At 40.3% G+C, this 26,054-nt stretch overlaps 1 protein-coding gene and 1 pseudogene across 1 annotated transcript in view; both read left to right on the top strand.

Annotated features, from left to right (window-relative positions):
- Positions 1–26,054, top strand: part of PDE5A (phosphodiesterase 5A) — a gene marked incomplete at its 5' end in the record, with an annotated part of 112,625 nt that overhangs the window by 44,123 nt on the left and 42,448 nt on the right. The window contains 3 exons of the mRNA XM_070452386.1: positions 768–855; positions 12,163–12,338; positions 15,408–15,467. Of these exons, the coding sequence (XP_070308487.1) occupies positions 768–855; positions 12,163–12,338; positions 15,408–15,467 (324 nt within the window). The remainder of the gene's footprint in view (positions 1–767; positions 856–12,162; positions 12,339–15,407; positions 15,468–26,054) is intronic.
- LOC139030248 (large ribosomal subunit protein uL23 pseudogene) lies at positions 4,973–6,790 on the top strand (annotated as a pseudogene).

Genomic DNA, 26,054 nt, shown 5'->3' with positions numbered 1-26,054 from the left:
ACCTACTTAATATCAATTGCCACTCTTTAGATAGTGTTGCTAGAGTTCCTGACTTTGTTTTCAAAAATTAAGTTCCATATGGCTTGAGTGTCTGTAACTGGTTATCTACCACAGTGAACAGCTCGTGAAAAAAAAAATGAGTATTTGTTTTTCTTGAAAGCTAGCCTACAAGGGTCAGTTTCTCAGACACTGAAAACTTTAGATTCTAGTACTTTCTCTCATTTAACTTCAGAAAAGCCTTGCAGTTGGAGGCAGCTGCCTTGACTTGGTTATTTGCATATCTAGGAGACCTTTTTAGGACTGTAGCAATATGGACAATAGAAACAGTGGTAAAACTAAAGAAGGAGAAATTTGTAACATGTAGAATCCTTGGTGGTGTAAAGATTCTGATTTCTACTCTTCTTATTAAGTTACTTGAGACATCTACTACACAGGGATAGTAGGAACTCAGTAAATATTTTGCTTAGTACTACTGTAAGCTACTTAGAAACTTTAAAATGGAAAATAAAAGAAATATAGGTAAATAAAATGGAAAATAAAAACATTAAAACGGATACTTATTATTTTTAGTAAAGACTGATTTCTTTATATTGCATTTATATGAACTGCATTATAATTTGTGCATTTTTTACACTCTGATGTTATGTCCAGCTAATAAAAGATAAGCATACTAATAACTTCATATGTCCAATATAGTTTGTAGCATCTAATGGGCAGACAATCTGTTCATAGTATTTAGCTGTTTTGCTTTTTGTTTTTTTGTTTAGAATGAAAACATGGGAAATGTAAACCAGCAGTGCATTAGAAGTTTGCTTTGTACACCTATAAAAAATGGAAAGAAGAACAAAGTGATAGGTAAAGCCTTTTCATTGACTTCCACTTTGCACTTATAAAAGAAAAACATATATTCCCAGAAACTTCTTTCCAGTATAAATTTAAAAACTAAAATATGAAAAAAAGATGAAAATTGAAATGATAAAGAATTTTGAAATAATTTTACATTGATAAATGTCAACAAACATTTGTTAAATATCTTGTTAAATATGATATACTTCTGTAATTATAATCCTGTTTCAGCAGAGGTTTTGTTTAAAAATGACATGTTGAAAGTTAGTAGACTGAGAGATATCAAATTGATAATATATATTGTTTTAGAGCCTCACATCGTAGTTTATGATTTTTCTTTTTTGAATGATGTGGTTTAGATTGTAGGTTGTATTCATTGAACACTCCATGTTTTCGGCACCTGGAATAAATCAGTGAATAAGCCAAAATCCCTGCCTCAGGGAGTTTACATTCTTATATAAAGTTTAGTAAAACATGTCTACTGCAGGAATGGTGGAAGAAGACATTCTCTGAAAAATGAGATGATGTTTCCTGTTACTGACATGTTTGTTTCTTGGCACTGCAGGTTATATTAAGAGTAGAAAAGAAAATTTATATGCCAGTTATGGCTTCCTTGGTGGATCAGATGGTGAAGAATCCACCTGCACTGCAGGAGACCCAGGTTCAATCCTTGGGTTGAGAAGATCCCCTGGAGAAGGGAATGGCACCCCACTCCAGTATTTTTGCCTGGAGAATTCCATGGACAGGGAAGCCTGGCGGGCTCCAGTCTATAAGTTTACAAAGAGTCGGACATGACTGAGCGACCAACACATGCGTGATTGACACTGTGAAAATAGCCTGAACTGTTAAATATTCCCCCAAGAATTTGAAATAAAGGTTTAAACTTTTAAATAAAAACCCTAATGGTGCAAGATTTAGCTGTATAAATTTACCTTAAAAAATCTGATTAGTTTCCAGGTTGAAAATCAGTTTCCAGAAAAAAAAATTCTGGTTAGTTCCAAGGTTTGACTGTAATTTTATTAAAGAAGAGTGTCAGTCAGAAAGGTGGGGGACGGAGGTATTGTTTATGAAAGTGGGATGGGGAGACCAGTACTAAAACTGCCTCTCCAGTTCTGTCCAACAGCCTGATGACCTTTGCCCCTTCCGTGGAGATGGGTGTGGAAGGCTGGACCGGTGCACAGGGTCGCACAGGCTCTTCTGACCCCTCGACGAGACCACCCTTGGGTGGCCGTGCATGCAGCAGGTGGTCCCTGGTGCTTCCCAGTGATCCAGTCCTCCTGGTGTGCGTCCTCGCTTTGAGACAGATACACCGACTTACCCCTTAAAAAGCCCATCATTCTGACTTCCCTTGTTCTGATTGTTTACTTTCCAAGATACCTTAACTCAGGTGAAGAGCATGCCTTCTCCCTAGCCTCACGAATGCATGGCTCGCTTTGCCAGATGTTCCTTCTCCTAGATCAGCCACCTGGACTTGAGGCCATGGGCTGAGTTACAGGCGCACTGCTCGCATTCCTGAGGCAGACCCATTTCTTGTTGGGACCCATTTCTTGATACTCTTCTGGTTTTATAAGTCAGTCTGTGAGCTGAGGTACTGTTCTCCACCCCAGAGAGCAGGAGGTGTCCGTGGCATGGTAATCTAATTTCCGAGCCTCCGGGGCTGGACTCACTGGTAAATTGCCTCATGAGCCTCTTGGAAGACAGCCTGGCGACTCCCTGAAGGCTGTTCATCACTTGCACACCTCTCAGTTCTCAGAGAAAAAAGGAGAACCTAGTGAATTCATATATTAGCTCTTTTCAAGGGTATCACCGATCAGATCCCTAACAGAAACAAAAGAAAACTGACGGAGGTGCCCTATGGTATGACACTGAGTAAGTGTTTAGATTATGGAAGTTTATATCCTAGGGAGTTTGGTGCAAACTACATTGCAAATGTTATGCTTTTTGATAGAAGTGTAGAGCTTCCAACAAGCTGCCTTTGACCTTCGAAAATGTGAAATGAATTCCAGAAGTGATGCATCATTTATTAATACTAATATGTTTTGGTGAGAAGGAAGACAGAGTGGCAGCTGGCCACATTAAGTCATGTCTTCACTTTTTCTCAGCAGCATCTCTTTGGGAATGGGGAGTGGCTAGAGGAAGTTATAATCAGGCTTTTTCATCACTTTACGCAAGTGATAAATAAGAGTCACTTGGGGAAGCACAGAGATGGGAACAGGACTCAGGATATCCACCTGGTTCCACTCTCCGTTTAAGCACTGAAACAGTTATGGGCACCTTACACAACTAAGTCACACCCTTCAGATCCCTTCAGAAGCCACGTTCTATGGTCCTGTCACTGTTCCAGACAAGTGAACAGGAAAAGAACAGTACCAGCTAAAATAATCAGATTTCTGTTTGCATACATTTTGTGTCTCTCATATTTGATAACAAGGGTCAAAAGTAAGCAAATGTTTTAGGGAAGGAAAAATTCCCTACCAATTAAAAGAAAGAAAAATACCCTAGTGAGATTTCTGGTGAGGGTTCAAGGTAATTCCAATAGGGAAAATTTTCAGTGTTCCCCACTGTTCTGTAAGTGTGACAAAACAGAGAATTTGAATTCTCAACTGTACTTTATACTCACAGATGTAGCATGGAAAATAGCATGGTTGTAATAATTTTTCTTACATGTCACAGACCAGATTTTGCTATTATGTAATTCTAGTACAGAATCCCCACAGAGTTACATGCGGAAAGACAGACGGGCCCATGTGTTTTTTGTAATCTTTCTTTCCTTCCTTTTTTTCCATTACTGACAATTAGATGAAATTGTAGACGTTAGACCAGTGCAGGGCCTGTTGTATCATTAAATGTATTCTCCGAGGTATTTTTTTGTAGCAAATGTTTTCTCAGTGGTCTGGCTGATACAGAATGTTTCCACCACTTTGTTTCCAACACTGTTAAGAAGCTCCTTTCCTCATGAAGCATTCATTTATTTTAACCAATTATTTCCCCTATTTATTAGATTAAGTCTGTCTTTTTCTTACATTTACTAGAAATACTTATGCCTATTTTCCATGTCAGTTTCAGGGCATGTTTTGAAGAAATTAGTCCCATTCCCATCCAAAAAGAAAAGTTGTTGAGAACATTTCTACTTTAGATAACTTACATTTATATCTCTTTTTTTAAGTGAAAAAGTAATACAAATCATAGTGTTACACCACATGTTATTGACACAGTGAAGCTAGAGAGAGAAGTATGTGTTCCTTACTGAATGTATTTTCTAAACTCATACTAATTCTCTGCTCATCTATGTGTGGCAATATGATTCCGAGGCGTAAGTAAATGCTGTAAAATTATATAAGTTTAAATTTGACTATTTAATTTTATTTTTCATATTAAATTATATCATTTGGCAATCTATTCAGTTGTTTGTGAAAATATTTGCTAGGATTTTCCTAATGCAAACATAATTACATTGTGCAGTGTCATACGTGGTACGTATTGCCTATGTTGCTTAAGGTATCCAGTTTTTCCCAGTTAGAGAATTGTAAAATGCCTTTAATGACAAGAAGCACCAGAAAATAAGACTGTAGGGACAGTAGTAATTGGAAGAAAATGAGATATTATATCTTTAACTTATAAAAGTGAGAATCTACAGAATGAAAATAAACATAAGGATTATAGTTTCAAGAATTGATTGAAGAAATAGAAAAATAAGGGAAACTTCATAGTAGCCCTGGAAAACAGAACTTACCTTTGCTGGACCACAAACACTGCGGGATTTCTAGAACATATTAATATGAAGTGTATACTATTTGTAAGAACTTGCTGTACACAAAATGGGCAAAATTTGAATAGAGATAACAATATTAGTATCAGGGTAGATTTTAAGATAAAAGCATAATGTACAGAATCATTTTGCAATGAATAAGTTAAATTCACAGAGGGAAGTGTAATTGTCATAAATGCCTCTAATAAAGTAAATAACATCATTGACATATGAAAGTCAAAGCTATTACAAATACAAAGAGAAATGGACAAAATGGTAGTCACAATGAGAGTCTTTAATATATTTTTCTTAGAATGCTAAATAGGAAAAAAGGAAACATTAGAATTGATTTTAAAAATGAAATTATTTAATTGGCATGCATTTACTTTTATATGTCATAATTTAAAAACACAAATTTCTTTCAAATACCCATTAGAAATTTACAAATACACACATACAACATAAACTTAGTCATTTCTGGAAAGTAGAATTGAAAACCACTGTCATGGATCACAGTGCATTAAAACCAGAAGTGCATAATAAAAGGATAAATTAGAAGGGAAAAGCTCCCTTAGAAACTGAAAACATTCTCCCAAATGTCAAAGAAGAAATCAAAAGTCAAAATGAAAGTATAGAGAGTTGGCTCTATAAGCCCGTGGTAAGAAGTCTCAGAAACCCTTTTCATGAAGATGGCGCCAAAGGCGAAGAAGGAAGCCCCTGCCCCTCCTAAAGCTGAAGCCAAAGCAAAGGCGTTGAAGGCCAAGAAAGCAGTGATGAAAGGTGTCCACAGCCACAAGAAAAAGAAGATCCGGACGTCACCTACCTTCTGGCGGCCCAAAACACTGCGGCTCAGGAGGCAGCCCAAATATCCTCGGAAGAGCGCCCCGAGGAGAAACAACCTTGACCACTACGCCATCATCAAATTCCCCCTCACCGCCGAGTCAGCCATGAAGAAAATAGAAGACAGCAACACACTGGTGTTCGTTGTGGATGTTAAGGCCAACGAGCACCAGATTAAACAGGCTGTGAAGAAGCTCTCTGACACTGATGTGGCTAAGGTCAATACTCTGATCAGGCCTGATGGAGAGAAGAAGGCATATGTTCGACTGGCTCCTGACTATGATGCTTTGGATGTTGCCAACAAAATTGGGATCATCTAAACTGAGTCCAGCTGGCTAACTCCAAATACAAAAGTTTTCACTATGAAGAAAAAAAAAAAAAGAAAGTGTAGCATTTCAGAAAATTAGTGGTCACCTCAACTTAATATAAAAATGCAAGCTGTAAGGTCAAAACTGTACTCAGAGGAGATGTAGAGCTTTAAATATTTTGCTGTTATTCATCAGGAAATAATAAACGAAAGAGCCGCTTGATAAAAGTGAAAGAGGAGAGTGAAAAAGTTGACTTAAAGCTCAACATTCAGAAAACTAAGATCATGACAAATAGATGTGGAAACAGTGTCAGACTTTATTTTTCTGGGCTCCAGAATCACTGCAGACAGTGACTGCAGCCATGAAATTAAAAGATGCTTACTCCTTGGAAGAGAAGTTATGACCAACCTGGGCAGCATATTAAAAAGCAGAGACATTACTTTGCCAACAAAGGTCCATCTAGTCAAGGCTATGGTTTTTCCAATAATCATGTATGGATGTGAGAGTTGGACTATAAAGAAAGCTGAACACTGAAGAATTGATGCTTTTGAACTGTGGTGTTGGAGAAGACTCTCGAGAGTCCCTTGGACTGCAAGGAGATCCAACCAGTCCATCCTAAAGGATATCAGTCCTGGGTGTTCATTGGAAGGACTGATGCTGAAGCTGAAACTCCAATACTTTGGCCACCTGATGCAAAGAACCGACTCATTTGAAAAGACCCTGATGCTGGGAAAGATTGAAGGCAGGAGGAGAAGGGGACAACAGAGGATGAGATGGTTGGATGGCATCACTGATGCGATGGACATGAGTGTGGGTGGACTCCGGGAGTTGGTGATGGACAGGGAGGCCTGGTGTGCTGCAGTCCATGGAATCACAAAGAGTCAGATACGACTGAACGACTGAACTGAACTGAGCTGAATCAGGAAATAATTAAATTATTTCAACTAAGTGTTCATCTCACTCCCCACACTGCCCCCCAAATAATAAATGAGCAGGAAGAAAGAAAGCAGAAGAAAGAAATTGAAAAGAGAAATTTATGAAATGAAAAGGGAAAGTAAAACGAGATGATGGGCAAGCAATAAATGAACATCCAACACAGATAATGAGGGAAATAAGAGAAACACAAATAGGAATGAGAAAGCAAATGTAATTATAGATGCAGAAGAAATATGAAAAGATGTTAGAAGGTACACTGTACCAAAAAAGTGATATGTTTTGATGAAACAGAAATTCTATAAAAATTGATAATAACCAATACTAAGGAGCTTCCCTGGTAGCTCAGTTGTTAAAGAATCTGCCTGCAGTGCAGGAGACCCGGGTTCGATCCCTGGGTTGGGAAGATCCCCTGGAGAAGGGAATGGCAACCCACTCCAGTATCCTTGCCTGGAAAATCTCATGGACACAGGAGCTTGGTCGGCGGCAGTTCATATGGTCGCAAAGAGTCGGGCACGACTGAGCGACTCACACTTACTTACTTACTAACTTAATACTAAAGAGAGTTTAAAATTTCTCATGGAAGTTAGTTGAAAAAGTTATATTTTTTAAGTCATTAAAAAAAAAAGAACACTATTACCCAAAGTAAATTCTTACCAAAGCAACCAGAGGACAGGAAAGGATGAAATAAGGTGAGGTATGGAAAAGGAAATAGCAAAATAACTTACAATATGATACGATTGTTAAATGGAAAAACCCAGGAGAATCAGCTGAAAGTAGCTATCTAAAAAGAGAGTTGCAAAAGCGCCTGGCTTTCAAATCGTTAAAGGAGAATAGCTTTCTTACATGGCAAGACAAATTTGTTGGAAAATAATAATGGAAGAAAATCCCATTTAGTAACAAGGAATAAACTTTGTCAGAAATAGGAACATCTATGTGAGGAAAACTATAAAACTGTACTAGATAACTTGATAGATAACTGTACTAGATAACTTGAAAATCTTTAGTACATGAACTGACAAAACATTCCCTGAATTTTTTTAAGATGTTAAGTTTTTGCAGATTAGGTTTTATTTCAATTTTAATACACGTCCTGATAAGATTGTTTTTCAAAGGGGAAGGGAATTCTTAACAAACATATAAAAGATTCATCTGGAGGATAACATATGAAAAGAATTATTTATAAAATTCTTCTGGAAGGATAGTGTAAAATAATCAGAGTTGATGGATAGAGAATTGCCTTATCAGAAATTAAAATAATGCTGTATAAGTAACATAACTAAAAGTATTAAATGTGTGCTCAAAAAGATGGCAAGATTGATGGAACACAATAGAAAGTCTAAATGCCGACCCAAGTCCGATATAATTTGTGTTGGTATATAATAGACTACATTCTGTTTCTAAGATGTCATTGGTTGAAAGACACCATTTTATGTACCTCAAAGAAAGAAAAACATGATTTCCATTACACCATTACAAGCACTTGATGAGAATGCAAACTGATTTCATAAAATTTAAATGTGAAAAAAGCACATTGTTGAAATAATGTGAATTTATTATTTGAGGTGACAAATTATTAAAGGATGAATAACTATTTAATTTTCGTAAGAATCCAGTAGCAATTTAGTGGGGGGTGGGAGATTAAGTAGAATTAGAAGATTAAATATGATAGAATGAATCTGTAAAAGTGCTCGAAAATATTGGTTTATATGTAATCTTAAAACAGGAAGCTTCTTTTAAAAGCAAGACACTATAGTTGAAAACTTAAAAGATGACTTACTTGAGAAATTAAATCTTTTCTACAGCGAGAAACTTCCTAAATTAAGATAATTGGCAAATATCTTGAAGAAAATATCTTGAAAAAAATTTTTTGCGAGGTAGGTCAGAAGGGTATAAAAGGGCAGGTCTTGTGTGTGTTAGTCACTCAGTCGTGTCTGACTCTCTGTGGACCCCATGGACTGTAGCCCGCCAGGCTCCTCTGTCCATGGGATTCTCCAGGCAAGAATCCTGGAGTGGCTTCCCATTCCCTTCTCCAGGGGATTTTCCTGACCAAGGATCCAACCCAGGTCTCCCACAGTGCAGGCCAATTCTTTACTGTCTGAGCCGTGAATATTAACAGTTTGGGCATCTCCCCATGTTGTGTGGGAAAGAAGGCCTGAGACCACAGGCAGAATGTAAGAGGTGACGCCCTGCTCTGCCACAAAGCCAGCAGGAAAACTGGTTGGTAAGAACATCTGACCCCTGGAGTTATAGAAAAGGAAACTTCAGTGTGTGATTTGAGAAACTACCTAGTTCCCTTCAGCATAATTTCCAGAGGCCTTCAGCTCTCAGAACTGCTGTTGTGAGCATGTGAAATAATGTCTGTACAAGTACTTTGTGAACTAATAATATTACATAACACTGATATTTTATTATCTGTGCTGCTTGGTTTCACCTAATATGTTTTTGAATATTTTATTTTGTGGTTGTACATAGTGATTGATTTTGGCTGAGTGATTCTGTTTTAATTTTGGTTCTGCAGTGACTACTTTGTTTTTATATGTAAGTGCTTCTGATTTTATATCACTTGCTAGTAGATGTGGCGTTTCAAATGACCAGTTTTAAATTGCATTACTATCCTCTTCATCCATTCTTCCACATCTTTAAGAAACACATTGTGAAAACTGTCTGTAAATGGGTCCAAGCTTTACATTTTCTCAAAGAACCCTGTTATAAACCTTTTTATTCTTCATAGATTTTTTTTCCAACTTAGGTATTTCTGTTTAATAGAGTTAAATTTTACGAAGGGTAAAGAGATCAATGAGATTATCATGAACGCTCTCTATAAATGTGACTGCTTTCAAAGAAGAATCAAAAGTATATTCCTAAAGGGATCACTTGTCCTCATGCATTTTCTTATGCTGAGCATTACCCTGTCTGCCGAAAGGGATCACTTGTCCTCACCCCTTTTCTTATCCTGAGTGTTACTCTGTGTCTGCCTGTCTGTCGAGGTGGGTTCTGACACGTGCTCGCTGTTCTGCCCTAAGATGTGGTTGGTACAGACAACTCCTGCTGTTTGTATGCTGAATATGCCGTTTTAGTACCTTTCAATTCCTGGGGTATTAATTAATACCACTTACTGGGCTTCCTTGGTTGCTCACCAGTAAAGAATCTGCCTGCAATGCAGGAGCCACAGGAGAAGACACAGGTTCGATCCCTGGGTTGGGAAGATCCCCTGGAGAAGTAAATGGCAACCTACTCCAGTATTCTTGCCGGGAGAATCCCATGGACAGGAGCCTGGCGAGCCACATTGAGCCTTGTGATCCATGGGGTTGCAAAGAATCAGACACGACTGAGCGGCTAAACAACAATGTATTCATTCAGTGATTGACTGAGGCTTAGATCTGAACCCTTGTCCAGGAAAGAGCTCCTTACCTCGGCCCCAAGCCTAGCAGACCGGGTGATGACCACGGCTTGTCTTCTCCTTTCCATGTGTACAGTCAATCTTACGAAGTGACAAAAAGAAAAATCCTGTTTATGAAAAGTGGCCATCAAACAGGAGAAAACTTAGTAACAACTGAAAAGCTGTTACATTGTGCTATGAAGATAAGGAATGCATGACTCTCAAGAACATGTGATGTGGGAGATAGCCAGATGCCTACATAAACAGTCCCATGTTTATAATTTGGGGATTCACAAAGGTTGGAGGACATAACCCTTGTGTTTGCACTGTACATGGTATGTGGTCTTTTAAAATGATGCATGCTGATTGCCATTTACTCATGGTTTTTACTTGCAGTGTCCAAATTTTAAGTTTTTCTTGATGGAATAAGTGTTAGAGACGTAGCCTCTGCAGTGGTGATACTGGTAGATAAGGATGGCTTTACTAAATAGAAAAACTCCCACAAACAAAGAGCAGAAGGAGGATACAGATAATTTGTAGTGTTAAAAATAAAGTGCACACCAGTGGTGATAAAGGGACTACATGTGCAACCAGGCATCATTTCACACTCTCTGAAATCCTTTTGTGCTCCAGGAAAAATAAAGAGATAGCCAACCACAATCTTCATGGGAAAGTAATTGGGTCAGAACTGTAGTCTTGCATCCTTTCGTTAATTTGGTAAACATTTTTTGAGTCCTGCTGTGTGCCAGGCCTGGCTAGCTAAGGAAGTGGAACTGAAAAATAAAATCTCTTAAGCCCAGGATATGTACAGTCTAGAAAGAGAGACAGAAATAAAGCTCCCCATGATCCTCCAGCTGATAAAAGTTAAGGAGATAGGAGAGGTGTCTGCTTCCCCTGGGGAAGTGGAAGGCCTCTGGGAGCTCCCTGTGAAGGGCAGGTAGGGATCTACATGTAGGGATCTCCTGGACAACAGGAAAGAGACTGGGACCAGTGGAAGACTGCAGGCAAAGGTGTGGGTGAGCAAGAGGTAGTCAGGAAACTGCCAACAGTCATCAGACAGGGGTAAAAGGCACAGGGCAGCTCTACGGTAATAATCTGGTCTTTGGGGCTAGGCTGAGCTGGGGTTTCAATTTTAAACATAAGCACCCTGGAGCACATGACTTGACCTTCCTGAGAATCAGTGTCTTCATCTTTAAAGCGGATGCGAGCGTCCCTTTCTCATAGTGTGAATCATGCAGACCGGAGTCCATGTGTGTCCTGAAGCATCGAGCACTGCGCCTCCTCCACAGTGGGCCGTGATGGAAGTCTGTGTTATGTATGTAGAGACAGAAGAGACAGGACGTTAGCAGCACTGTTACCCAGAGGTACAAGGTCATCAGACTCCTCGCAGAGACCCCTTACGATCGGAGCCCCATAGAACAACGAGTTCAATTATGATTTGACATAGTCTTCCATTTATATATACTATGTGTTTGACTTTCTAAGAAAGACCAGGACTTGAGAGGTTTGGTTATGATTTTCTTCAAAGATTAATTCTGCTCTTATATCTAAGTAAATAGTCATTTCTACAATGCATTTATTTGCAGTATCAAAAATGATTGGAAATATTCTCCTGGATGCAGAGGTACATACTTGGAATTTGAGACTGTCTCTGTGAACTGTTTCCTGCATTCTGTTTTGTGGATAATTGTGTTTTTTAACTTCTGATTTCTCAGTAAGGAAAGGCAGCCTGGGTGACCCAAAATTCTGATGTGCATCAAAATTGTTCTCTTGGCAAGAGTACAAAAATCCAATTAGTCTCCAAAGGACAAATTGTCTTTGGGGATTCAACTGATATAAAACTTGTGACAGAATCTGGAAGAAAATAGTACTCTAGGATCTTTTTGAACATAGACAACATACATTTAGGACTGTGTGAAACAAGTTTGCATGTAAATTAACTCAGTTCATTGTTCTAGCTTATATGTGTGAGGATCCTTTTGCCTATTTGGAGATGCCAAGCACTCCTAAAAGAAAAGCCCTAGACCTTTGGGGGCCTGTGTTTAAGTCAGTGCATATTGTGATTATGAATAGTAACATCTGTTCAATTTCTTGGATTATTATAGGGGTTTGCCAACTTGTTAATAAGATGGAGGAAACCACTGGCAAAGTTAAGCCTTTCAACCGAAACGATGAACAGTTTCTGGAAGCTTTCGTCATCTTTTGTGGCTTGGGGATCCAGAACACACAAATGTACGAAGCGGTGGAGAGAGCCATGGCCAAGCAGATGGTCACGTTGGAGGTGGGTGCTCCGGCAGGACGCCTCGGTCTCCCTGAGCGCGCTCTCGGCCGACACCCCTCCCTGCGGAGTGCTCAGGGGTCTGTTACATCACTGTGCCCGGCCGAGAACCACGTGCTTCCTCTCTCCTCACTTAAACAGCTAAGGAAACTGAGACCCAGCATAGCTGAGAAACTTGTCAAAGGTCATACGACCACATCAAAGCTCAGGCCCCGGGCCCCTCTGTCCTCCGCTCTCTGGGCTGAAAGCGGTCCTTGGACCCTAGTGAGGAGCCGCTCACACTGATGATAGTCCCTGCCTTGTCTGTCCTTTCTCCACTGCCTGAGCCTCCCATTTCTCCTCATGAGCAGCTGTGTTTACACATCAAAACAACAAAACCACGTATCCCAAGCACTCAGAATCAGAAATGAGGAAAAGGGGAAAACTCTTCCAAATTACAGAATTGTGGATCTTGAGAAAATTCTGATTCAGTACGTCCTGGGTGGAGGCTGGGAATCTGTGTGTTCCTACCAGCCTCCCCCAGGTGATTCTGAGTGTGAACTACTGGCCTGGGGCCTGGCCTCAGACAAGACTCCCTCCCAAGCAGGACGCGCCTACCCACGTGGGCCAGCCGTCTCCAGACATCTCACTGACTGCCTGAGAGCATTCACTTTGTGCAAGATGGAAATTTCTTACATCGTGGACCAGTCTAGGGAGTTAGACTTCAGAAAGGGCATTCCCTAGTCATTCACACACTAGTGTGAAATATATTTTAGTGTTTACCTGCTCTTAGCCAGTAGAGATCAGTAGAAATCAATGTTTGAGTTACAGATTATAACTTTTCCTCCAGCTGTTTACCAGTACCCAAGATGGTATACTTTCTAATGTGAATATAAAACTCCAAACAATTTTAGTAAAGTACTATATAAGAGACTTTGGATTAGAAATCAGTAGAAATCTATTTCAAATACACACACACACACACACACGTATACATATATTTTACATTAAATGTATGCATACATATGTATGTACATGTTTGTGCATGTGTATATACAATCTTTAACATATTTTTTTACTGTTTCCATGATGTACTGAAGAATTGACTCTAAGCCAGCTACCAATTAGAAATTAATCTCTTTTTAAACATACTTCTTATTTGGAAAATTTCAAACATAATGCTGAAGTAGAGAGGATAACTAGGAAGCCCCCATGTCTTCATTAGCTGTCTTCAATAATTATTGACCTGTGGCTACTATCATTCCATCCATACTCTTGCCCACTTCTCTGCTCTATTCTTCCCTATTAATCCATTGATTATTTCGAGACAAATCCTAGGTATAATTTTGTTCAAAGTTTCTGAGTATTTTCCTCACTGAGGTTTGTTTCTGCTTTTACACTGTAGTTTTATTTCAGTTAAAAATGAGTACTTGTACTTTCACTTAGTATATACTGATTTCAATTCATTGTAGGAAATCATATCTATGATCACAGATTTAACCTTGAAAATCTTTTCTCCCAAGGCATTGGATAAAACCTAGGGACATAATCCCTTATGTTTTCTTCGGGAATTATTTTGAGCTAGAAGACATCATTATAATGACAGTAAAACAACAGTAAATAGCTAACCTTTATCAAATGCTTACTCTGTGTTCTCACATGTACTAACGAAAGTTAATCCTTACAACCCTATGAGTATGGTGCTGTTTTTATCTTCAGCGTGTGATAAAATTAATTTTTTAAACTTAGCGTGTCATGTTATTCCTTTATTCCTTTGCCCATCTTGCATTGCATTGATTTATACTAGACTAGTTCAGGGCCACCGTCTTAGCCTTTCTCAACAGACCGCCACCCCTGGTGTCAGCAGCTGTGACCTGTCAGTCTCATGGCAGCGGGAAACAGCAGCTCCGAGGTTCCCTAGGTTTCCTAGTGATTAATGGCTCAAACCGTAAGACAAGTCACATGTATTACCGTACTATAATGTTCTGAATCACAGTATATAGACATACTTACCATTTGACTTTAGATTTTTAATTGCTTACAATTTTAAAAACTAGTTCGAGGAAAACTGGTTTGGGCCACTGAATTACTTGACTCACTGTTTAAAGTCTGAAAATGAGGTACCTTTTTATCACTGACCCTAAAACTTTAAGAGATTTTAGTAAGTCTGTGTTAACTCTGTCAAAAATGAACTTTTAAAAATATTTAATATGATAGACAATTTAACATGTCTATTTAACATGACAATTTAACTACCCTGGTTTAGAAGAACATCTAAAATACTGTCCCATCATTTGGAAGTTATTGGTTTTGAAAATGGGAATTAATGATTCACATGTTAAGTTATAGGAAGATAGTAAATCTGCCTTACTATCTTCTTGTAACTCCACCAGGATGGTGAAAAGTGTACGAGATTAGGAGATGAAAGCTGGGTCCCAGGCCCTCTTCTCTCTGGGTGTGAGCTCACAGCCAAGTGATGAGACTCCCTGGGCCGAGGTGTCCTCTGCTGTTAACAGATAGATTTATAGGCCACTTCTGCTCTTCTCCATTCTTGAATCCTGTGAGTGGAAAAGTATCCCTGAATCTGTGTGACATTTATCTCTCTGCTATGCGGTTTTTCCTTATGAATTCTACAGTGGTTATAGGCCTCATCCAAGAGCCACTTCTAGACTGCTTTCTTCCTAGTATCAACATTACAATGTCAGCTTATGCAGAAGTCTTTTATCTTGGCTCAGTACACCAGTAAAATAGCTAAAGTCAGTATTTTTGTTTAAGAAAAGCAACACAGAATTTTCTGCCAAGTTTGAGCGAATAGTGTGACTTATAAATAATGTGTTTGTTGTATCAACATTGTCAGAGGAAAAGTGACAGTTTTGAACACAGGGAGTATAACTTTCCGTTTCCGTAAGAAGCATTTGAATAAAAATCCGAGATTTTCTCTCTGTTGAAGAAAGCAGCAAAGAAGATATGATGTTCTGAGGAGTCTAGATACCTCTGCAGGAAGGCTTGGGAGAATCCCAGGCTTGAAGTTGTGGTCTGTGTTGGGTATTCCTCTCTTGTATAACATGCATTCCTTCTGTTCTCGCCCCGTAGGTTCTGTCTTATCACGCTTCAGCTGCAGAGGAAGAGACCAGAGAGCTCCAATCCTTAGCGGTAATCCTCCTTCTCCTCCTCCTTCTCTGTAGAAATGACTAACCAGAGGCAGCTAATTAAGACGTAGATATGCTTCTCTCAGGGCAGCTGCTGCTGCGGGTAGTGGTCCCCTAGACCTTTAATTAAATGTGGTAAATATTTATATGGACATTTATTTAAAAAGTTCTAATCAAACCTATTTTCTTGCAAGGCTAGATAGAAGTTCAGTGATAACACAGAGCAAATGATAACATTGTATTGATTTTGTAACACATTAAATGATTCTGATATTTTCCCAGTAATTGTTATAATCTTTACATCTTTCTTAAGCCAAAATTAAATTTAGTTTTTGGTTCCTGGGGAAGTGTGGGCAGGGGATTGCAAGGTGGTTGTTTGGTTTGAGTACTAACAACAAAGATTTCATGGCTCATTACTGATAACGTACTCTGCGTTATTAAAGATGGAGAATGGTTTTAATTTCTAACCATACGGCTTGCAGAATGTTATTTGAAATTGGGTTCAAATAAGGTCAATTCCTGAATTCTCACAAAGTTCTTATTTAGGATGCTAGGAGACAAAAGCACATTGATATGTAAGAAGGTCTTGAGTTCGGGGGTTGGTTGAGATTGCCTTGGTTGAGGTTAATGAAAACTCGAAGCACTTCCACACTGACAAGCAAGCCTGCCTTCTCCGTTTCCGCTCACGTGAAACAGCGTAAAGTGTGTGTGGGACGTCCTGGGAGCCAGGTGGGTGAGAGCACCGCCGAGGCCACTGAGATTCCTCCTCTGTCATCGTCATTGTGGCTTGCCAAATGGTCGCCCCTCATGCCCTTACATACGCTTTCCCATGTAAACTGCGCAAGCCGTGCCGTGGATGCCGAAGCGTGCGGACTGGCCCAGGGTCGCCAGCAGAAGTGAAGAGTCAGGAGAGACACTCGCACCGTCGGTCTCCAGAGTGCCGCCCGTCAGCGCTGCCCTGTCTGTGATGAGCTTTAGGGAGGGAGGAGGTTAAAGATGCTTCAGGCGTTCTGGCCTTGGTAGTTCAAAGAATGATCATCCCCTTCATTAACCAAAGTGGAAATATTCAGAAGGAAAAGGTAGATTTGATGCAGAACACGGTAAGTTTGAGATGTGGGTGGAAAACCAAATAGACATCTTGCGCACTGGGAACGGCAGGTGCAGAGTTGGGAGGGGCTGGTGGCCAGAAGAGAGGCGGCGGTTTGGAAGTTAAGGGATAGGGCCTGGGGTGGAGTCCCAAGACAGTGAAATAATAGGAATGGAGCGAGTGCAGGAGAATGTGGAAAGACGCACAAGACTAAGGGCAGAACTGTTGGGGTATAGTGTAGATGGAAGGTGTAAGAAAAGAAACCAGCTAAGGCAGACACATGGCAGTTAGACAGGGAGGCAGATCTAGGGCAGCAAGCAGAACAGTTTTTATGAGGAAGGAGATCCCATCAGTTGTTGCAGGAAGGTTGAGAAACAGGACTGAGAAAAGGCTGCTGGATTCAGTGATTAGGTGATGGTTGAGAAGGCAGCTTCAGGAGTGAAAATGCAAAAGGTCAGACTAGATGGTGAGAAAGTAGAGGAAATGAATAGTAGTTTAAAAAGTATGTTTTGTATGAAAGAATGAAATAGCTACGAAGGGTGTTGGCTGCATCGTGTGAAGTTTTTTATTGTTTTGTTTTGTGTTTGTGAGCAGTTTGCTCACAAGCAGGGGAGGCAACACGTTCGTGGACAAAGGGAGAAGGTCCAGGGTGAGCGTGAGACTAAGAATGTAGGACGGTGACATAGATCTGGGCCTTGTAGTGGTCTAAGCATCACAGAGACGTCTCTTTGGCCAAGACCAGAGAAAAGGGGTGATAATAATAGCTACACTGACTCTGTTAGTCACTCAGCCGTGTCTGACTCTTTGCGACCCCATGGACTATAGCCCACCAGGCTCCTCTGTCCATGGGATTTTCCAGGCAAGAATACCACTCCCTTCTCCAGGGGATCTTCCCAACCCAGGGATGGAACCTGGGTCTCCTGCCTTGCAGGAAGGTTCTTTACCATCTGAGCCACCAGGGAAGCCTCACACTCACTGAGCACTTACCCCACACATGGTGTGTTTGAAGTTCTTTGTGTGTGTTAAGTGTATTAAGTCCACAGCCACCCTGTAAGGTCAGTATTAGCATTTTGAAAATGGAATCTGAGGTTGAGTTTAGATTGCCCTACTCAGGATCTCCCAGGTTGTGAGTAGGTACCAGGACAGACTGTCCAGACCCAAAGAATACACATCATTGCACAGCCCTGGAGAGAATGAGCTAGGAAAGGAAGGAGGGACCAGACGTGCAGATTCTTGATTAAATCACTGAGTTTGAAGCTGAGTCATCTGCCAAGAACAGTCGAAGGAAGCTGATTTCATCTGAAAGGTTAAGCTTCTCTGGGGGTTAGCCTCATTGGAATTGGCTGTATTTCTTTTGTTCATGATGATGTTTGAAGGAATGAGTTGTTTTTCAATTATTTACAAAGGTTTAAAAGTTTAAAGTATCTCTCACATCAGGCTTAATTGCCCATTTGTCTAATCCTCCTAGAGTGCTAGAGTTTTGCACTAACTGCATACTGTGAGCAGGAAATGATCACATGGAGAGAAGCATTTTGAAGTGCTTGCAAGCTCTGTGGGATTAACATTACTGCAAAACGAGGCTAGGTTACACTCTTCCATGTGTTGTTTTAGATAAAAACTAGCAAAGATAATGCTAAAAAATTCATTAGGATATTAAATTTTGCTTTTTACTTTGAAAATAGCATGTCTTTCAGAAAAATCTGAAAATTATTTTCTCAATCATGTTTATAATTTTAGCAAGAGAAAAACACTTTGGAAAAACTGAGCATTGCTGTATTGCAGTATTGTTCAAAACCATCTGTTGTTCCATTTGGAAAAGAGATTTCTGGCAGCTGCATTGAGAAATTTAGGATAACATAGGATAACATAGGTCAGATAATTCATTTAAATTGGTTGAAATTCAGAAAATGATTTCAACTCTGTTTTCTATCAACCTAATAAAAATTCCTTTGCAGCCCCAACTACACAGGTGCCTGCCTCATCCAGTAATTATCAGAATTGCTATCTTAGTCATGTGTCTGATGGTTCATCTCAATTTAAAACCTAAAATAATTCTAAAGCTGTCAACTGCTTAATTTTTATTTTTAGAAATGCATTCTTGAAATACTATGCTTAAGTACACTAAATATTTCTGTGTTCAGAAAAGTCTCAGTTACAGCAGAAAGTATAACAAAATTGATGGGAAATTCAGAATCCCTTTTTTGCCCTTGCATTACTTGACATTTTTGTCCTATTTTTAATCTTATTTTTTGTTGGCTTAAGCCTTATACAAGCATTTCATCATATGCCCTTTAATGATCTTTTGTCACAAGTTTTGAGATAAAAATAAAAGGACCCCAGCTGACCTGGCTATGATCATTAGAAAGTCATAGTTAAGATATCAGAATGAAATGAGTGTTTATTACAAGTAGCTGCGTATCTGATTGATCGGTTGCCTTTTCTGCCTTCTCTTGCTAGAATAACAGTAAATAAATATCTAGTAGAGCTTAGTTTTTTTAGATGAGCTTCCCAGTTTTGTCATGGAGTCAGTGCTGATTCAGTTCCAGTCCCTATAGCTTATTCTATTTTATAGCAATTTCTTTAATCACAGATGTTGTATCTAAAAGCAAACTAAGACCCTGTTGTGATCCTGAAAGTTCTGTACCAAAATAGTGAGAGAGGAAGAAACTACCCACTCAGACAGGATTTCCTAGGACAGAATTTATACCTCATCCTGACCTTCCCCTTTCAGTAACTTCACATGAACCCTCTTGAACAGGCATGTCTGTGAATGCCACAGGTACCAGCAGTAAGGGGCAAAACCAGATGCCTAATTCAAATCTCTTAATGCCGAAGGCAGTGTTAGAGGACAGAGCCAGTTCCTTATGTCAAGATGCTCATCACATTCCTTCTTTGGGACTTCTTTGGGAAAAATCTCTATGGATAATCAAATTTTATAAGTGGAAAATGTTGAGCAGATAATAATGAAGGAGAGTTGACCCTGTGAGCTTGACAACCAGTGTCACTGAGCTGTGTATAGTAACAAGGCATCCAGTAAGGCACCTGCTTCCTCACCAAGTGCTGGACACGTTTTTGAACAGTTTGGGTCCTTCCACTTCCTCTACATGGTCAGTTGATGCATCATTTTTATAGATGTCTATAACATGAATTGGGCTGTATGTCTTCCAATTGCCAGATTTAATAGATTCTGTTTGGTTCTTCCTACTTTCATTTGATAAGTGGATTAATTCCAATGGCAGTCTTAACTCCAAAGTATGGTGGCACTGTTCTTGAGCTTCTTATGTACTAACTGGATGTTAGCCAGATCTGTGTATTAGTCCCAATTGCAGTCACACATTTTCTCTGAAGTTTTACTTATAAGCAGGTATGGACTTTATTAGAATCTTGACACAGTCATGTGCCTTCTTTACATGGTTTTAAAAAACTTTATGCGAATTTTTCAGGGTTTTTTACAGTCTGTGCCTCTTCTGTATTGCGATTTAAAGGAATCCATTTATATAATGTTAAAAGGAAGGGAGAAATCATAAAATACATTGGTATAGTTACTGAAGAAAATACACTAATCTAGTCCCGGTGTGCCTTACTCCCTTCTTCATTCTCTTTAAGATTTGGTTCCATGTGTTGAGTTGGAGTATTCACCTCTTTTTGTATGAGTAATGTTTCTTTCTCATTTGCATTTGAATCTTCTTAGAGAAAGATATAGTCTAACAGCCTTATACACTAATTGTGTGGGGCTTTTTCTTTAAGAACACATTTTCTGTGCACATTAAACACGAGGAAGACATTAAACGTCTGTAAGGTGTAACGTGATGGCTGCAGTGTGGCTTTGTTCAAAGACCTGGCCCCAGACTGCTGTGTACAGAATGCCTCGGGGTGAGAGAGTGACTGAAGACTGATGCGGAGAGCTTAAAATACCTGGCTGGGCGTCTCTCCTTGCAGCTGCCAATAAACATGCCAAGTATCTTAATTTTATTCCTGTAGATAACTTCCTTAAATAATGTATCATTGGGGAAAATCTCTTTTCCTCTTTACATTTGTGTTGAATAAACATCAAAGAGGAATGTAACAAAATGCCTTCATAAAACACTGAAGCTAATTGCAAGAATTTGACATTTTATAGAAGACCAAGTTCAGTAGCCATCCTTCTTTTCAGAGTTATTATGATAAATAACTTTCTGAATAAGGAGCCTGTTGTTAACAGTTGGCTATTAGGAGTTGTTTCTCTGATTTTTGTTTTACCTCCTGATACTTGATATGTCAGACCTAAGGCAGGCCGAATGCCTTTGACTACAGTGTGACCTTTTTTGTCTAAAGATCATACAGTTGAGCACATTGTGTAGCCACATGTCTGTATTTTCTTCTGAGGTTATCAGAGACTTTGCCACAGGCTAAATATTAAACTTTGTTCATGAGCATCCACCAAAAATATGAAACTCAATAATTTTTAAATGACCGTTACATTTACCTTACCCAAGTGTATCATTATTTTCCATGAGCATGTGCTTTATGCTCATGGAGACTATGCATTTTTAAATGCATTCTCGCCTATCAAGTTTCTTTGCATGGTTGTGTAGCAGGGACTCCAGGCTGTCCCCGTCCGTTGTGTGAAGACTTGCTTCATAATAAGCGATAGTTGAGTAAGAGAAGGGCTGGCATGTGCCTTAAGTAAGGTACTGATAAAGCTCAGGACTGACTGTCCTTGACTTTATAAAGATAGATGACTTCATTAGTCAGGGTTCTCCAGAGACACAGAACCAGTAGAGATTTTGTATATACATGAGAGAGATTCTTAGGAATTGACTCGCGTGATTACGGGAGCGGAGAAGTCTGGCAGTCTGCTGTCTGCAAGCCAGAGACCCAGGAAGCCAGTGGTGTCGTCTGGTGGGGTCTGAGGGCCTGAGAACAGGGCAGGCTGATGGCTGAAATCCCGGTCCAAGAGCCTGAGAAGGTACGGGATGTCCCCACTCCAGCAGGGTGGAGGCAGCAAAAAGGGGCGAATTCCTCCTTTTCCCACCCTAGGCTCTGTGCAGGCCCTCCGTGGCCTGGCTGGTACCCACCCCCCCTGGAGAGCAGTCTGCCCTGCTGAGGGAACTGACTCAAATGCTCGGCTCCTCCAGGAACACCGTCACAGACACACGCAGAAGTGCTTAATTTGGGCACCCTGTGGCCAGTCAGAATTAACTATTCGAAATGACTTTAAAACAGTAAATGTGTACTTCAGTTCTCCATCACTGTGTTAGCGATCACTCATGCAAACTATCAGCATACTTGTGTTGTCGTTACTTAAAAATCTGTATATTTCAATTATTTATGTGTCTGTCTTCTCCATCAGACTGCTAGTCCTTGAGTCATATTTTAATAATAATAATAGAAATAGCTACTATTTAGTGATTGCTTAGCAGGAACCTGGTTTACATGCTTTGTTGAATGATTCTGGAAAATTCAGACTTTTAGAAAGTCTGTAATCTAGCATGAAATAACACAGTTCATAATCCTTTAAAGCATTCAATAAGATTATACTTTCTTTTTCCTTAAAATGATTATGAAGCTAGAAATAATTTAATAGTTGAATAAAACCACCTGCTAACTGGTCATAGAGCTGGTCGTGTTGAGGGGTGCTGAGATACATTTTCGTTGTCAGCTTTCAGTTTCATGAATATAGCATGATGGTTAAGAATGTGAGTCTAGAGAGAGATGTCTGGGTTGAGATTCCACCTCTGTGATGCCAGGCAAATCTGTGCCTCTGTTCTTTATGCCTCAGTTTCTTCCTCTAAAAAGAGGATAATAAAGGAACTTCCTTCAGAGAGTTGTAGTGCCCAGAGTTTCTGGTGCATCTGCCCCCTCCACATACACATTAAGTACCAGTTACTGTTAGTAGTGGTGATACTGGGAAGAAAGTCAGTTCTAATACAGGAGAAGCAACATTGAGGCCTTCATCTTCCCTGTCATGTTCCAAGTCTTTTTGCTTAAGCTGTCCTAATTACGCACACCCAGGAAAGCTGCTCGAGTAGGGGAGGAACTGAAAGTGCCCACTGACCTGAGAAGGTCTCTTTAAATGAGGCAGGCAGCTCCATATAAGCGATGGATCATTTTAGTGTAAGGTAACTTAGAGGGTGGGATCAGATGAGCAACAGTCTGGAAGCATCCAGTGCTGCACTCCACACCACAGGGGCCCATTGGGACAGTTTTATAGCCTCCCTGGGGTATGGGGGGAGGTGCGTAGAAGCAGGGAGTGCATTCCTAGGTCAAGATTTATGCATGGGTAACTAGTCTTACAGGTACTGGGAGTATGTTAGGGAAAGTCTTCACCATTGTTTGGAGCTAGCAGAGCATAGAGGTCACCTGGACCTAAACGATATCTATTAACTACAAAGCCCTTGATGACAGAGAAATTATTTACTACATAGTACAGTCCTGGGGAGGGTCAGTGGAAGGTCGACATGGGCCCACGCTGGTGTCAGTTGTGCTAACAGGTATATAAAAGTATATACTCATTTTTAATTAGCCAAAGAACAACAACAGGTAGGTGGAAAACTTACTGGTAGAGAAAAGCACCATGTGTTCTAAGATAAACGGAAACCTTTTGTTTATGAGTTATATATAACCAGTTCTCTACTTGAGGGAAGTCACCTTGAGTTGACCATTTTAAGTCACTTCCTATGAGAGCTGCTAAAAAAAAAGCAGAAAAGTTTTGGTAATTGTTTTCCCATCCTGAGTTTCCAGTGTTCTCGCCAGTGAATGAATCAAACTTTATTGCCACTTACACTGAGTTTTTAAAATTATAATGTGAAGTATTCATTGTGCAAATGAAAGAAGGAAGTCAGCTATAAATAAAAATTTTCAAAAGTAAATAAAGTGAATACTTGAACTATAAGAGAAGGCACAGTCTACAGTTTATCTGTTGTGTCTGACATAGCATGGTTCATTACCAATTTTAATGTTTGTATTATAGCTCTTACCAAATTAAATTATTGTTAAATATTATATATTATTAAATATTGTGTTAAAATATTATTAAATATATTTAAATATTATTAATTGATTAGGTGCTTGATCACAATTTGTTTTTAACATTCATATTTATCTCCTGTTTTATGTTAGGTGTTGCAGATATAACAATGAATAATCAATCTCTGCCCTCTTGGAACTTAAAGAATAGTGAGGGACTATATGTATAGCATAAGTATATAATATTATGTAATTATAATCAGGAAAAAAGGTGCTATGACTGTAAAATACAGGCACTGTAAATTATACTATAGAGACATATCCCAGCATGAGCGGTTTGGTGTGTGTAGTTACCCACCCCTTAGATATACCCCGGCCTGAGTGGTTTGGTGTGTGTAGTTACCCACCCCTTAGACATACCCCGGCCTGAGCGGTTTGGTGTGTGTAGTTATCCACACCTTAAACATCCCAGCCTGAACCGTTTGGTGTGTGTAGTTACCCACACCTTAGACATCCCAGCCTGAGCGGTTTGGTGTGTGTAGTTACCCACACCTTAGACATCCCAGCCTGAGCGGTTTGGTGTGTGTAGTTATCCACACCTTCTCAAATGTCTCAGTGTCATTCCTGGTGCCTCACTCGCTCCTGGTCAGTGCTCTGATGTTCATGTATGAGGTGTGGCAAGTCTGATTTCATCCCACTGTAATTCAGCAACCTGTAGGATAAGATTGAGCATGGGTTTTGGCTGCATTAGTGCTTCAACAAATAGAATGTTTTAGGAATGCCATAAAAACTCTTTCCTTTTCTGATCATGACTTGGCCTCACAGTTTATAGCCCAGAGCTTCTCCTTCCTTTCTGTAATCCTTCCACAGCAGCTGGAAGCAGCCTTCCCCCACCGTATGAACGGCAGCCATCACGGGTCCTCAAGAAGGATTTCCTTCTTTATAACTGCAAGTGATGACTTCAGTGACTGTTACATGCTATTGGTTATTAATAACCACTCTAATGCAGCAGTTCTCACAGCTCCACACTCATCAGAATCATCTGGAAGTTTCATTATAATACACGTGGCTGAGCGCCACTCCCAGAGTTTCTGATTGAGTAGTTCTGTGTGGTTGGTGGCTGTTCAGCCAATAAGCCAGGTCCGACTCTTGGCGACCCCGTGGACTGGAGCCTGCAGGCTCCCCGGTCCTTCACTGTCTGTGTTCTGTGTTACAGTCCAGGAATTTGCATTTTCAGCAAGTTCCCAGATGCCACTGCAGACGCTGGAACCAGACTGTGAGAGGTGCTGCTGTAACGGAAACTTGATTCTCTTCTGCCTTCAAGTCCAAGAGAGCTCTCTGACCCAAAGGCCTCACCCCGAGAACCTGTTGCCCACCGACACTTTGCCCAAAGAGCGCCATCAGGACTCAGTTGCAGATAACAGAAGCTCCTTGAGCTGTTTAAAGCAGAAAATAATTAAGTGCTTACACATAATTGGAGCGGGTGGATGGAGGACCTCAGGAATTAGTCCTGCAACAGAACTGTAGCTTTGGCTCAGTGTGGGAACCCCCATGGAAGCCAGAGCCAGAAACCCATTACAGCATCTCCTCCCAGAGTCAGCCAGGGCAGCACGGTTTGGGAGTCAGAAAGCGTCCGCTGGAACTGCAGCCTCCGCAGCTGCTGACGGCCTCTGGAGCCACATTTCAGGAACATGGGCTCCTCCTGTGTTGGTTTGAAATCCAGGTCTCCCTCAAGTACACCTCATGGGAGAAACCAGATTTCATCTGGAACCCTAGATGAGAGGGAGTCTGGGAAATAAATTTTTGAGCTTTCTTGACTCTTTGGAAAACGAGGGCTTGCTCGGAAAAGGTGGATGTAGATATTGTGTTAATAGAGCCTTGCTATGGTGTCTACCACAGACTGTTTCTCGGGTGCAGCTGAGACATACGAAAACGGGAAAGAACTAGCTATATGACAATGTGAGGGCTGTATTCCAGGCAGAGGAGGAGAAACAGGGAAACCCAGAAGTGAGGGGGTGTTAATTAACCTTGAAAACAGATGGCCACGATACAGACACCTCCCTACCCCTACATTAAAATAAAAAAAATAGATGGCAATTTCTGAAAGCTCAATTTTCATTTAGGTGTTACTGCAGTAAGTACAGAGGTCTCTCCCTCCTCTGCTCTCGTGGTGGAGGCTGGGATCCTGTGAGTGAGCCTTCTTAGAGGCGGAACGGCTCTTCCCCCCTCTGTGAGGAATCAAGCATGAAAAGCAGAGTATAACCATAACAGCTACGGTGCAGCATCTATCTAAATGGTTAGAGAACTGGAGACAGAGCCTGGACCTATACAAGAATGTCACTGGCAAGATTTAGTGTCACTCACAGGGGGGCCTTGGGTTCCAAAGTGAAAAGGCAGTAAGAAATCCTAGTTGTGTGGTCACAGAGATAAATTAAACCTTAGGGACGATCTGATCCAGCCCCCTCATTTTACAGGTGAGAAAACAGGCAAAGGTTGAATGGCCTGTTCAGGGTGAGTCAGTGGGACATCGGGACCAGATGTCCCTAACAGCAGACA

This window comes from Odocoileus virginianus, chromosome 21 (assembly GCF_023699985.2).
Source record: "Odocoileus virginianus isolate 20LAN1187 ecotype Illinois chromosome 21, Ovbor_1.2, whole genome shotgun sequence".
NCBI classification, from domain to species: Eukaryota; Metazoa; Chordata; class Mammalia; order Artiodactyla; family Cervidae; genus Odocoileus; species Odocoileus virginianus.
The sequence above is the reverse complement of the archived record's forward strand: the minus strand, read 5'-3'. Positions and strand labels throughout refer to the sequence as shown.